The sequence below is a fragment of the Parasteatoda tepidariorum genome, chromosome 7 (genome assembly GCF_043381705.1).
Source record: "Parasteatoda tepidariorum isolate YZ-2023 chromosome 7, CAS_Ptep_4.0, whole genome shotgun sequence".
Classification (NCBI taxonomy): domain Eukaryota; kingdom Metazoa; phylum Arthropoda; class Arachnida; order Araneae; family Theridiidae; genus Parasteatoda; species Parasteatoda tepidariorum.
The window spans coordinates 3944240-3959105 of NC_092210.1; the positions used below are offsets into that span (position 1 = coordinate 3944240).

The 14866-nt window shown below is 29.9% G+C and overlaps 1 protein-coding gene across 2 annotated transcripts in view; it reads right to left on the minus strand.

Moving 5' to 3' along the window:
• Positions 1 to 2490: 2490 nt before the first annotated feature.
• Positions 2491 to 14866, minus strand: part of LOC107456088 (iroquois-class homeodomain protein IRX-6) — a 54286-nt gene continuing 41910 nt past the window's right edge. For both annotated transcript variants that reach the window (XM_071183006.1, XM_016073862.3), the window contains exons 5-6: positions 10653 to 11459; positions 2491 to 4689 (exon numbers count right to left, since the gene is read on the minus strand). In XM_071183006.1, coding sequence (XP_071039107.1) covers positions 4664 to 4689; positions 10653 to 11459 — 833 coding nt within the window. In that variant the 3' untranslated portion in view covers positions 2491 to 4663. The remainder of the gene's footprint in view (positions 4690 to 10652; positions 11460 to 14866) is intronic.

The following is a 14866-nucleotide window of genomic DNA, read 5'->3' on the forward strand; positions in this document are numbered from 1 at the left end:
TGCCAAGTTCTAATGCGTATTAAATGCGTATTATTGTTGCACGTCAGAAAATTTAAAAGTTTGTGACTGGGTTTTATTGAAAATTAACTTTTCGAACCAGATTTTAGGAATAATCTGTTATCAGAGCTCATTGAAGGTATACATAATTTGTCGTTGGTTAAAATAGTAATTTTTATTGATAAAATGCGTCTTTTAGTGTATAACTGTGAATTTTTTTAAATAAAAATACAGATTTTTTCTTCGTTAATAGGAGCACATTTTTTTAGCTAGACTTTTTGTAGCATTAGTTTTATATTCATTTTTAATCCTGAAAAAATACTTTTTACAACTTCTTCTATTTAGAATATTTTTCAACTGAGAAAATAAATTTATTTTCATTTCAGCTATTTTTTTGTCTTCAAATTTTTTTTCTACAAGTTTCTTTGATGTTCCTCGATTATAACTCTATATTTCGTTTTGCAGGTTTAGTTTCATAAGTTTTCATTTAGTTTTTAACAAAAAAATAGTTTTTGCTTTGCGTAGCTTCTAATTTTTTATCATGGAAATAATTATCGTGTTTTTTTTAGAACAATGCTTTCTATTTTATTAAAAACGAAGTTTTTTTTTAATTTTGAAAAACATATCTTATTATAGCTGGTATAAAAAAATCTCAATAAAATTTCATGTGAATAATATATAATTCAAATATCAATATTCTCAATATCAAAAGAATGTAATATTAAGATACTTCTCAATAACAAAAGAAGTACTTATCAATCTATAGTCGATTATCAATCCAATTTTTACCTGTTATACCATCCATAGCTTTTACCTGTTATATTATTGTTTACCTGCAGATAAAAGCTATGGATTGATAATTAATTCTTTTTCAAGCACTACTTTTGTTTTTGCTATATTTGATAGTCATAGACAACATCTGAACCTATACACATTCTTCTAACTGAAAGCTTTCAAGCACTGTGAAAAATTGTAATATTAATCTATTTGTTGAACAACTCAAAAAATTGGTTATGATAAGTGATTTGCAAGGGAGGTAAATTACATCAATCATAAGGTTTGAGAATTGTTTAGCAACTCGTGGCCGAAAATGTCGTCATGTGCCGGAAGGGGCACATCATTTCTATTTATCTAAATTTCGTATTTTCAAGTAATTATCGTCAAAAACTTCCTTCATATTTTCCGAGATTTAGTTGTTTTATGGAAATTTTTTGATTTGGGGACTAACTTGCTGCAGTTAAGCTTGTGATAAAATAGCTATTTTGGGGGCCGATGAAAATATAATTTTCGTCAATAATTATTGGAAAACATTAAATTAAGATAATTTAAGTAAATGAAAGTATCGACTCAATTGCGCACGAAAAGTTAATCCTCAAGAGAGTTTAATAAAAAGGCGCCGATAACGACAGGATATAAGATTTCCGGATATGATATACCTTACCTNTCCCCCCCCCTCATTTTGTAACCGATTTTCTGAACATTCCTGTATGGCCTAAATATATTAGTATCAAATGTGAATATAGAAAAAAAATTCTTTATATTCACAAAAAAAAATTATCTGTGCAAAATAATTTCTGTACTTATCCATTCTCCGGCGATAAAGTCTCCATTGAAAAAATAACAAAATTGATTGTATTTTTTAAAAAAAAAATTTTTGAATAAATTTTTAAATGAATTAACAAAAAATAAATGAAATAATAAAATAACTATGTTAATAAATTAATATTAAATGAAATAGAAACTTTTCAGAAAATCGCACTGTGTTTCACACCAATAACTTTAACTTTGCTTTTAACTCGATTGGTGATTTCTAAGCTTTACGTACTATGTTATACAAAAATTCGACCAGGAATGCTGCACAACATGCCCATAGATGCCAACATGGTTCGGAAAAAATCCGGTAGAATTAGCGAAATAATACAAATTTCATGATAATTGTCACAAAATGTACTAAATATTTAACACATAGGGAATTTTAGGGATTTTCATAGTCATCAAAATCGAAAAATTGCAATATTTTCTATTTATGATTAACATTAAATGAACTTTAAATGCCATGCATTATGTTCACCCATAATTTTGAATAGTAATAGACATGTAATTTATCAAAGATAGTTAAAAAGATTTTTTAATTAATTTAAAAAGACAATTCTTAATAAAAAATAAACTTTTTAGAACAAAATAAGTTTTAAACTGATATTTATGAATGAGGCTCGCTTCATTATGCATTAGTAAGACATGTGTTTTAATAAAAAGGAACTGTTTCTTTAATGTAGCATGATTCGTTACTACACTTACTCAATTTCCGGGAATTTTGTAAAATGCACAAAGACCAGGAGAATTTTTATTAAACCAGGAGAAACTGGCAAAATTCAGTAGTTTTGCTGGAAAAACCAGTAGAGTTGGCGCGGCTATGTGTGCCCTATTTGTAGTCGTTAGGTCAAAGTGAAATATTGTCTGTTAAAACTGCGAATGATTGAAAACAACGATTCATTTATTCCAAATAAATTAATTTTTTATTCATTATTTACAAATAAATCTATATAACAATGTGTTCTTCCAAACACTCATTTGAACAATTAAAAAAAATGCATTCAAACCAGACATGTATATTTACATTACAATTTATAAATCTACAATGAATAGAGTTTATACAATTCCATTTATTCATACATTTTTTAAAAAGAAAACAAATTTGAAATCTAATTCGAAAAATCAAAATGAAATAATAACAGTTTAGTTTTGCTGAGAATAAAATTATTGCAAAGTAATTATCAGTTTCCTATTTTGTTTCAATATACACTGCAAATTATTTACACAGTAAATAAAAGTAAGCACAACTCTGTAGATCACAAAAAATTATTAAGTTTCAGCATAAACAATTTGATAACTACAAACCATATTTTTAATGTATGCAGCTAAATATTTATACAATAAAATATTATGTATACGTCTCTGTCCAACAAAGGCTAAGGTAAACTTTGTGCTATGTATACTAAAGCAAAATAAATCATGAACAAAGCACAAATAAACGCACATAAATGGACATACTACAGTTTCAATTCTCTAAGCAAGAACCTTCCTCAGTGTCTAAAACCAAATGATTTAGGTGTTAGGTCAGAGAAGAGACGCCACTAAACACCAAAGGTGTTTAGACAATGAGGAAGATTCCTGCTTATAGAACTGTACGTCCATACTTTCATTTGTGCATTATTCATGTTTTTTTTTTTTGCTTTAGTATACATTTACAGTTTATTTAACAAATTACACTCAATACAGGTAATTACTATTTTATTCAAATAAAATTTAATAAGATTGACCAAAGTTAAAAATAATAAATAGATGCATGAAATGTTAACCAATAATGAATGGTATTTGGCTTGGAGAAGGTAAATTAGTAAACTATGCACGCCAAAATCAGTTCCTTATTATGAACATAACATTTTAGTCGCAATTTCCTGCACAATGAACCTCCAGCTTACATTAGATAACTGAGGAATTTAGTGGAAGAAAGTTTCAAGTGACATTTTTATGGATTTAGGAGCACCAGCTTGCCGAAAATAGGGCAATAACCTGCCTACAGAGAATATTTTCAGGCTTATTCGATGAACAAGCAGAAAAGAAACTTTCTATGGATGCTAAACATTACTTGGTTTGAACCACAAAAGAGTTGCGACTTATACCTTTTTCCACTAAGTTCTTCTAAGAAAAAAACTACAGCAGTAAATTTATCTTGGCACTTTTTGAATTAGTTATTGAGTAATTAAATTTACTAGTACTTTTTATGCTTAAAAATATTCAAAATATTAAAAAAAAATATTCGTTCAACAAAAGTAAAAACTATTAACTATTAAAGGCATCAAAAGCTTTACCAATAATTTTATAAGACTGCAATTTAATTTTTTTTCCTAAAAGAGACCAGAGACTAAACAAATTAAAATCATAATTAAAATTGCTGACTTTTTCCTTTAATAAAGTTATGCATATTTTCTAATAAAGTAATTTCTATATTTTGATAACCGAAGTCAGTAACGTGATGTTTACAAACTTGAGATGTCTTATTAAAATACTGTTGAAATTATTATGTCTTGTTTAAAGTTATGTTCGAGTCCAAATTTAGGAAAACGACAGACTTTAAATGTATTCTTAAATTTCGAAATTTCAGCATTACCAAAGTGAAGCTTGACATGTTCTTCCACTAAGCTTTTCTCCTTTAAAATTTGCTAAAACGTCATTCTAAATTTTAGAAGATTTATATTAGATGTAGAAAACTAAACACGGAGATCATTTTAAACAACAAAGTATTTATATTGGATGAAGAAAAAAAAATGTAGAGGCATATAAATTAAATATCTAACTTTCAAAACTGCTTTAAATTATTGCAATTGTATTTCAATAGAATATTATTGTCAAAATTACAGTAGTCTCAAAACATTTCAATAAAAAAATTGTGTGTGCAAATATTTTACAGTGCGTAGTTTTACTAGTGTATCTTTAAAATGGTTACTACATTATCACTAACAATCACATAACAGCAATAGACCATTTTGCTTTTCAAGGGAAATGATTTAGGCTATCTTCCGAAATATTGAGTCGGATTTGACCATTTTTATTTAAACAAACAGAAACAATAAAATATAGCTATGGAGAAACACGTGACTTTTTGTTAGCTCTCACACCGACTTGGAATATCTGAAAAGAGAACAAAAAGAAAATATTAGGTGTAAGCCATAGATTTATAGAAAATACAATAAAATACTATATAACTAAATGAAAACATTGAGCACTTTGTGGTGCGTGTCTGTTTTTAACCATCACATCAAATAAATATCTTACAATGTGCAATATTGCTCATCTAAGTTGATAAGCTTTGGAGAAATAAATTCTGAAGTTGTGTTTTGTGAAGTGTGAAGTTGAAATTCTTAAGTTGTGTTTAAAAAATGTTTTTTTCTTTATACTGCTTAGTATATTTATTACCGGCAAAGTTTGTAATCCGTCATCCTATAGAATGCCTAGGCATTGTATTTAATGCCTAAAACTAGCCGGCAATGTATGAAACGATTTATATTTTCCACATTTCCTAGACATTCTATAGAATGCCAAATGAGAAACCGGCAAAGTATAAAATACTTCTCCGATTCGTTTCGTAATGTAATGAAATGTAATTCTAAATGTCATTCAAGCCTGCCATGCGGCAATAAGTAGATTAATTTCTTATTTTTAATATGAAAATTTTGTTTCCCTTAATAAGAAAGGCATAAATTATGTTTTGAACAACCTTCATTTTTCTTTACACATTTTGAATAAATTTTTTTAAATGGCACTCTCATTAATTTTTCAGAATAACATTTTTACTTTTGAGAAATGCACATCACTTACATAATAGCCTCATCAGGAAGTTTTCATACTTTGCCTAAATAGCATTTGTCATTCTATAGAATGCCTAGGTATTGCATACAATGCCTAGGGAAAGTATCTAATACTTCTTACATTTCTTACCTTGCCTAAAAGCATCCGGCATTATATACCATTCCTAGGCATTCTATAGAATGACGGAGTTTCATACTTTGCCGGTAACATATTCATCTAATAAAAATTTATTCTAACCAGTATAACAACTAAGTATAAACTTAATAAAAATTCCAATGGAGGCGATGTTAAAAAGAATATACATCACATATTGTTTCACGAGTAGTTAAACTAATATAAATTCTAATTAAAAAGCAAGTTCTTAAAAAAATCGAAAAAAAATTGACGAAAATTGAATTTAGAAAAATTGACGAAATGTTGAGTCTAAAACGGAAGTAAATAACGATCAAATGACATTTTTTTCTTTAAAATATTAATAAACGTCATACAATTTTTCTTTATTCTAATCATTCTTTTCTAAGAATAACATTAAAAAAAAAAAGGTCGAATAATATAATCAGACGATTTCCAACGAATTATTTTTTATCAATCATAAAAAGCTATGTAGCTCAACAATAATCGTTTGATTTCGAAAATTGAAAACGATAGGAAGACAGGCGTATATAAATAACTCGCTCCAAATTGGGAAGAAAATCAAAAAGTAGTTTCATCACGCAGATGTATTGAACTCTTTCATTTAAATAGTCGTCAACTTCTCAATTTCCTTTTTTTCTTTTTCCAGAACCAAATATATATAATCGTTTGCGAAGTGTGAAACCCTCCTTTTTAAAATAATTAACCTCTTACGAAACTCTAACTTGATGAATCGAACAAGTTGAAGGGATTGTGGAATCACCAGGTGCTCTTTTATTTTTTCATCTCGCCTTTAGTTTCACCCACAAAAAATGTTCGAAGGAAGGTGGTTATAAAATATGGCCGCCAATACGTGATGAAAACCCATTGATCTTTGATGTCTTCTACTTTTGTAAATTAAATTTACCTCCACAGGTGGAATCTGAATCGAAAAGAATCCATTTTCTTTCTTTCTTTTTTTTGTTCTATAAACTCAGTTGTTAAATGCTTATTATTTTAAGATTAATTGCATTATAATGACACATTCGTGAAAAAGAAAAGGAATCTGTGGTTTAGTTTTCACTTTTGTTTCTAAAAATGGTATATTTTTGTTAAGAGAAATTTGAAATACACTGCCTCACCAAATTATTCGATGCACTATAAGATTCTATGTAAAATCTTGATTATCAGGTGATACTATACAGCTTTATTTGTTTTTACTCTGCTGAAACCGGTTTGCACTTGTTTACGCTTGTGTGACTATTTGTTAGATTAGACGATATTTAATATAAGTTCAACGATTGGATAAATTAGACGATATATTATATAAATATAGAATAATTATTATATCAAGCATTATATTAGTATATAATAATTAGGTATATTATAATATTAGACGCACTGTAGTTTTTAAATAATGACGTGTTTTGCTCGAGTTTATATTCAATACCTTTATGTTTAAACATGCATGATTTTATTCAGGAGACTTTATTAAATATACTTCCTATTTGTATTTATTTCTTACATATTGCATTATAATGTTATTTAATTGATACACGAACGTAAACAAGTGCAAACCGGTTTCAGCCGTGTAAAAGCAATAAAGCTGTATAGTATCACCAGATAATTAGGATTTTACAAACTCTTATAAAGCGTCGAATAATTTGGCCAGGGACTGTGTAGCGAAACTGTTCGGTTTCCGTTGAAAAAAGGAATATTTGTTGAAAAAAAGGGATTGAAATAGAAAAAAAGGGAAAGATATTCCGAGAAATTGTAACGAAAGTAATAGCTAGAATAAAGAAAGGGACAAATAATAGATATAGTAAAGATAGTAACAGAAATAATAAAGTAATAACAATAGTAAAATAATAATAAAAAGTATTAGAAATAGCAAAGAACAAAAATTTAAATAATAAAGATATCCTAAAATTAAGCATATTTTCTACAGTTAGCTGCATTGTAGAGTTTTTAGTTCTTTAAACACTTGTTTAAAAACGTTAACTTTTTTAAGGGTTATACTTTTTGATAATTCTTAATAAATAAAATATATAGATTGATTTCTATGTTAAATTTACTATAAACTGGAGCAATTTAATTCCTAATTTGTTTTGATTCGAATTATCATTAAAAAAAATAAATAAATAAAAGATAACGCAAAAAATTTTGCGAAAAATCACTCAAAACCATTGGTCAGCTCAACATTTCGTGAGGAGTCCAGTTTATATGAATTTGTGAAAAATCAACGAAGCTCTGTGATTTTCACAAAAAAGCCAAAAGTGAAAATGATTTTTTTTTTAATGAGTTGTAGTTTTAAATTTATCAATTAAAAACGTCATTGACGCCATCTTTCGTAAGAATTTCGAGAAAGGTCCATTTTTTAAAGGAATACATTCAAAATATATGTATACAAAAGAGTCCTTTTTCATTTTAAAAGATCTTGGGAAGAATGCGATAAAATAATTTTATTTTATTTTATATCCGTCGTTGAACAATTGACCCCATTTTGGGTTTACGACTACTATTGTTCAACTCTGTAGCCTTGTCATTTTGAACCCAATCCGGAAGACTAAGAAACTCTTGGATCAATACTCCCAGAGGTAATGATTTGTTATGAGAACATGGAGGACTTTGCGACTCGACAGATTTAACGTTCATCGGTCACCATTTACTACTCGGGGAGTCTTCGGCCGGCGGGGATCGAACCTGCGAACATGGGCCCAGTGCCCTGCCAACCAGGCTATCCCGGCAGACAAAGTAATTTGTGAAAGATCAGCTTTTTCGGTAATATATTTCACGAAAGTACTGTTTAAAGTTACGCATGCGTAAACAAGAGTAATATTAGTACACCATGGTTTAAACACAAGAAAACTTTGAGCAGACGAGAATTTCCCCTAAAATGACCCCAACCAAGAAAAGAAAAGGCTTGTTTAAAAAGAAAAAAAAAGGTAGCTGACCAAAACTCTCCGTACACAATCCCTGAAAATAAACAACCTCTAATCGATATCATAAAAAAGCGGAAATAATAAATAGCGGAGTAATTTTCCTTTACTTTCATGTAATCTTCCTTCTCTGCTTCCGAATAAACTAATAACATAATTCGATAGCTGACAAATGATGAATTACTGTGTTCGGTTATTAGTATATTTATCGCAGAAGTGAATCTTTATTTTTGACGTATATCTTCCATTATTTTTACCATCTCAATTACACAAAAGCGCGTAACTTCGTTGCCATGGTGACGGCAGGTGAAAACTCCCGACCATTTAAGAGATAAAAGTTAATAAAAACATGCGCCATTTTTTTTTCTTCCCTTCCTCAACGAAAGTTGTTTTGGAATTAAGCTCAGCAATTAACTTCATAGATACATGAGAAAACTGACATATTCTGATAACTTGTAAGCTTTGCTAGAGCGTAATATCCAAAAAGTTTTCTTATCTTTTATTAATGGAGTTCAACGATTTTGTTTCAATAGATGGATTGAAGTAGTTTCATGAAGATAACGCAACGAATGCAACAATTACGTTCATGAAGTCGTTATAAAATCCATTAATTTTCACGGAAGATCTTAAACTGGATTTATATGTTTGGTTTGTCAGAAAAAAAGAATCGGATCATTTATACTTGTCCAAAAATACAGTCTCTTTTCCCATAACCCGAATTTCAGTGCTATCAGAACGTTAACCGTTCTACCTAAGCACGGGTCCTGTTCAGGTTCCGCAGACTGTAAAAGTTGAACAACACTCTAAGCTACAACAGTAGTATTTACCCAGACAGTTTCCTGTACTTTTTACGGCGTAGTCATGCAGAAATATGCATTTACATAATACATTTACTAAGAAACTTATGCCTTTAATAATTGATTCATAAATGTCATCAGATATGCATTTACATAATACATTTTATTTTATTTCATAACCGTCGTTGAACAGCCGACCCAATTTTTGGGTTTACGACTACAAATGTTCAACTGAACTACTGGATTAAGTATTGGGAGAAATTTGCTTTCGTAGCGGACTTTCTGATGGCACTAACCCGCATTTGCGTTACATGGAGAAGAACACCACGAGAACCTCCCACTGTTAGCATGACGCCAAGGGGACTCTAGCCCATGATCCGTCTACCACTGAGGATATTTTACGTCAGCACTGTGGTCGGTGCAAGTCGGATCCGTAATTCGTATCGACCAGCCATCGCCGGGATCGAACCCGGTTCACCTCATTGAAAGGCTAATGCGCTATCTTCTGAGCCATCGCGGTTCTACATAATACATTTACTAAGAAGCTTGTGTCTTTAATAATTAATTCATAAATATCTAAAAAAAGTACTTGATATTTCAGTAAGGGAAATCGTAATACTTCTTAAATCGCTTTTACAGAACAAAACAGAGTTAATATCATTTTCAATATTTATAACTGACAATGAAATGTAAATTTGAAAATTTTAACGTTCCTGAAATATCATTTATACGGTTCTTCCAGTAAGCTAAGTGAAGGGTGCAGTGAAAAAACATGTGTGATATTTTAGTGAAGGAAATCATTTAACTTTTTAAACCACTTAAGTTAAGTCAGACTTAGAATAATGTTCAATATATATAACTGACCATACGATGTAACTTTGGAAAATTTAATATTCGTAAAATGACATTTAACATGCTGTTACATTTAACAAAAATTGTGTATTGAAATCAGTGGATGATCATGTGATATTTTAGTGAAGGAAATCATAAAACTTTTTATACCGCTTTAGATTCAAACAAAGCAAACTAATGACCGATGGTTACTACTGGCCATAAGATGTACATTTTCAAAATTTAGCGTTCTTAAAATATCAATGCCCAGGCAACAATTTTACCCCAGTTGGGCTCAACATGGGTCCCATGAGAACACGCACCGAGGGACCCATATTCGGATGTCTAGATTTTTTAATATTAGTCCTAAAATGGCCTATATAGGGCCCGCATTGGCCAATATAGAGCCTTTATTGACAAAATAAGGGATAAAAACTATCGGGTGAATCTGACAATTCTATATAGGGTTAATATCGGAAAAATAAGAGCCTCTTAGAACCCTTTTTTAGTCAAGATTCATAAACATTGGTCCAATATTTTGCTGCTAGGGTCATGGTCATCCACTGAGATCTTTTTAAAAGTGTTTAGTGTATGTATTTCAACTTACCATCTTCTAATTTCGTCCTATTGGGTGCTGATGTAGAAACTGTATGATACATAGACGCTGGAGCACTTGTAAAACCAACGGGATATGAAAAAGAGGATGTCCTCAAGAAAGCTGGCTGAAATGTCCTTATGTCTAGGGGATGTCCCATTTGGGCATAAAATTGTCCATAGTCTATAGGATTATGCCTCAGAGTCTGTGAACTGTCACCACAAGGTAAAAATCTACCATTCAGAAGGCGATTGTAATTAACACTTGGTGCATGCGTCGCGGACACTTCTGCACTGGGTGGTAAAACGGATGGGGATCCCGAGGAGGATGGTGACACAGAAGCTAAGTCACTTCGCTCGTGGGAGGTGACACTACCGAATTTGTCACCATGTGGGAAATTGGGCAACTCTCCTGTTCTCCAAAGGGGTGGTGACGATAAAGATGATTCGGCTGAACTGTCCTGCGGAGGAAGAGGCCTGTGGTACGGTGAAGGATGGTATAAGTGTTCATTGTAACCCAACCTTCTTAATTTTTGGTTCAGATCAGTTTGGTGGTCGAAGAACTTTTTTTGGGGTGGTGGGCTCTCTGAGGTGGCAGTCTGAGCTAGCGACCAGATTTTTGGTTTTTCAATTGATTCTGATTTGATGTGTTCAGGAAGTTCAGGGAATTTGGTTTCTGAGGTTTCAAGCGCTTTCATTGGAGACCTGTCTTCGGGAGCACTGAGGCTGTCACCAACGGGGGAGGTGCATTTCTGTTGTCGGTTTTCATCGTCCTTCATACTGTCTCGTCTTGTTCTACTGGAGTCACTTTCCTGGCATTCTGAAATTAAGTACAAAACATCATTATAAATTTTTTTTTTATACATCCTATTTTGATCATCATACAATATCATCATTATTAAGTTTGTTATTTCTTTTTTCCAATTTGGAATTATTGGTTTTAAAACCAGTTCCATCGAATTATTCTATGAATAACTTTTTCGTATAGCTCAGTCTAAATTTTTGAAAATTAATTTTTTAACCAGCTCCATCTAGTTTATTCGTAATCAACATTTTTGTCAATTTTCGAAAATCTTATGCAACAAACTGTTTCCAGGCTGACCTAAAACCACTTTTAAGTGTTGAAATTTTTAAAAATAAAATGTTTAACTTTTTTAACAAAATTATAAATTTTTATTTTTTAAAAATCTACATGTAATTTCAATATTTTTTGTAGTCCGCTACATTTTTATTTATCAATTTTATTAATCGTATTATTCTAACTTTAGTACATCATGAACATACTTAACTAGAAATTTATAGATAATTAGCGTTTTTTTTTTTTTTTTTACTATAGATAATTGGAACTATTTGACAGAAATTGTATCATTGTTTTTAATTTTAATTCATCGCAATTAATTTAAAATCTGTAAGACTATATGCTTTTTTTTTTTTTTTTTTTTTTTTTTTTTTTTTTTTTTTTTTTTTNTTTTTTTTTTTTTTTTTTTTTTTTAATTTCACATCCAAAATATACTAACTACAGTATAAAAATTTCTTCTATTAAAAATGGCCGCTGACATCACTTGCAGCATTACAAATCATTCCTGATTGTATTGATGCAGTATTACAAAACATGTTGCCCATCGTAAGACAGACGTGTAATTTTATCCCTCGCAAATTTTTATTAATACGCAACATCACGCTCAGCATAATTTCTCTCTTTATATTAATATGCCATTCCCGAAAATCATAAAGGAAATTAGCGTCGAACAGAAAAGGAAAAAAAAAATTGCTGAAATTACTTCGATATTTTTTCTTTTTTCTTCATGAGAGAAAAAAAGAAAAGATAACACATTACCTTAAAACATATACCTGGTCTAAATGCGCTTTTCATGCTATTGTTGAGTGCTAATGTCTCAATTTCGTAGATGACAGAATCACAAGGCAGTTAGATTTATGACATAATAAGACACTGCGGGTTGAAACTATAGTTTGCGTGTACGCAACACCCCGTGGGAGTCTTTGAGTTTTCCCGCTTTTTTCTTCATTCTTGCCCCTCCCCACCCGTTACTCATTTTTATGGCACCCAACCCCCCATTCCGTATTCGATGCTTGCACATTATATTCAATGGATATTTTTCTTAAGAGTGCCAGTGAAGATTCTACGAGGAAAATTTTTTTTTCTACTCTTTCCTGCCCAAAGGATGCTTTTTTTTTTGTTTTAATTTCATTTTGTTGATAGTAACAAATGCTTATCGTAACAGATGTGGTTCGAGTGTTGTTTTTAAAAAAATTTCTACACAAATCCAAATAGAAAAAAAAAAAGAAAGAAAGCTTTTGTTATTCGAAATAAAATAAAAAAATCAGTGTCAATATTCACGTAATGTGCCCATTAAAAACAGAATGCCTGACTGGCTTGTTCAAACTATTATGACGTAAACATATTTTATGCAAATTCGAACCCCCACCCCCGTCCAGCTTGACAGCAAAAATAAGCTAATTACAAACCATGCTTACACAAAAAAGTATATATATATATATATAGTATATAAAATCTTAATCATTAATATATCAAAATTACATTTTCTTTACTCATTTCATGAAAACTTTGAATGGAATATTGCTTGACCTACGTGAAATAACTTTCCTACGTGTAATAACTTTCGTTGCATTTTTTAATTTGCTTTTTAAGAAGAATTTGAAAATAAGAGTATTTTAATGTTTTACATAAACATTTCTCATGCAAATACTGAAAAACTCTCAATATTAGCCTTTAAAATATAATAATTCGCTTATATATTTCATCCTAATTCTGATAGTTACAAACATAAAATAAAAAATTTATATTTTATATATTTTTATGTATTTTATATATATTTGCAAAATTTCTTTAATAATTTTTTTTCATTTGAATATTATTAACTATTTTTAGAGGTTTTTTTATTCTTCTCCTTTTTCACGTACCCTGAATTTAAAATACACATTCCTAAACGCTAAACACGTATGATAAAATTTTGAAATTTTTGAGCCCTTGCTATTCTCCTACTCTAACGATTTTTTTTTTTTTTTTTTTTAAATGAGGCTGTTGTTAATAAAAAATATCCTTTGTTGCACGAATGTATTTAACAATAATTTTCTGAAAATTTAATAAAATTTTAATTTCTCTTTCTTAATTTCACGACAAGGTACGTTAACTGAATAACGTCCTTCAGCATATTTTTTGTGATTTTGCTACCTCTCCCCTTTATCAGGCAAAAAACGCACATCACTTCTCCAGATCCTTCAATATTGATATATTTTCGAATCATAACCCCCTTCCTTATTACTGTTTTTCCCCCTAACTTAAAGCGTTTATTTTTTCGTCATAGAGATTTTATTGCATTACGGTAAGTGTGGACTATTCTACAAATAAATAAACGAATAAAAACTAAAATGCAAATTCCTGCATCTTCTCAACTGATTAACTAACTATAATTATTTAGTTAACGCCCAGCCCTTTCATCGATTATTTCAAGGAAAAAAAAATATTTAGTCAAAGAACAAATAAGAACATTTTTTAATATCATAACTATCAGTCTCGCATTATTGACTAGCTTACTGATAGGCAGTCATTCATTGTTATTAATCCTTAGATAATAATTTAGTTTTAATGTGTCTAATTTCTTTCAATTAATAAATTTGAAAAATGAATTAAAATATCATTATAATAAAAAAGTAATATTAAAATTCTATAGATATTGTATCATATAAACTCCTTAGCTTTAGAAGATGGAGGGATCTGCTTGTTTAAAGATGCATAGTTTTTTCTGAAATAACTTCGTTTTCTAATTGAACTTTTAACTCTAACGCACTAGCAGAGCACTCTGACTGCAACATGAGATTGTAGAAATCGTCGAAAAGATCTCTCTTAATAAGAGTCTTGAGCAAATATTTTGAATACATTCCAGTTTACTAATTTGTTTTGCTAATATTTTTTGTTCAAATATATTTCCGTTTCGTTAAAATCGTTCAGAAAATGCGCTCAGTTATGTTTTTCTCCGATTTTCAAGATTTTTAACGACTGAAATATGTATTGTCTTAGGCTTTTATCATACAAAAATAAACAATATTCATACAGTTAAATGCTGCACTGCCTACCTCTTATACTTATCTCCCTACATATTTATGGTTTTATCTTTTAACAGAAACGTGCAAATTGAACTTTATTATATGTCCTAATAACTAAGGAGATTGAACCCTATTCTTTCA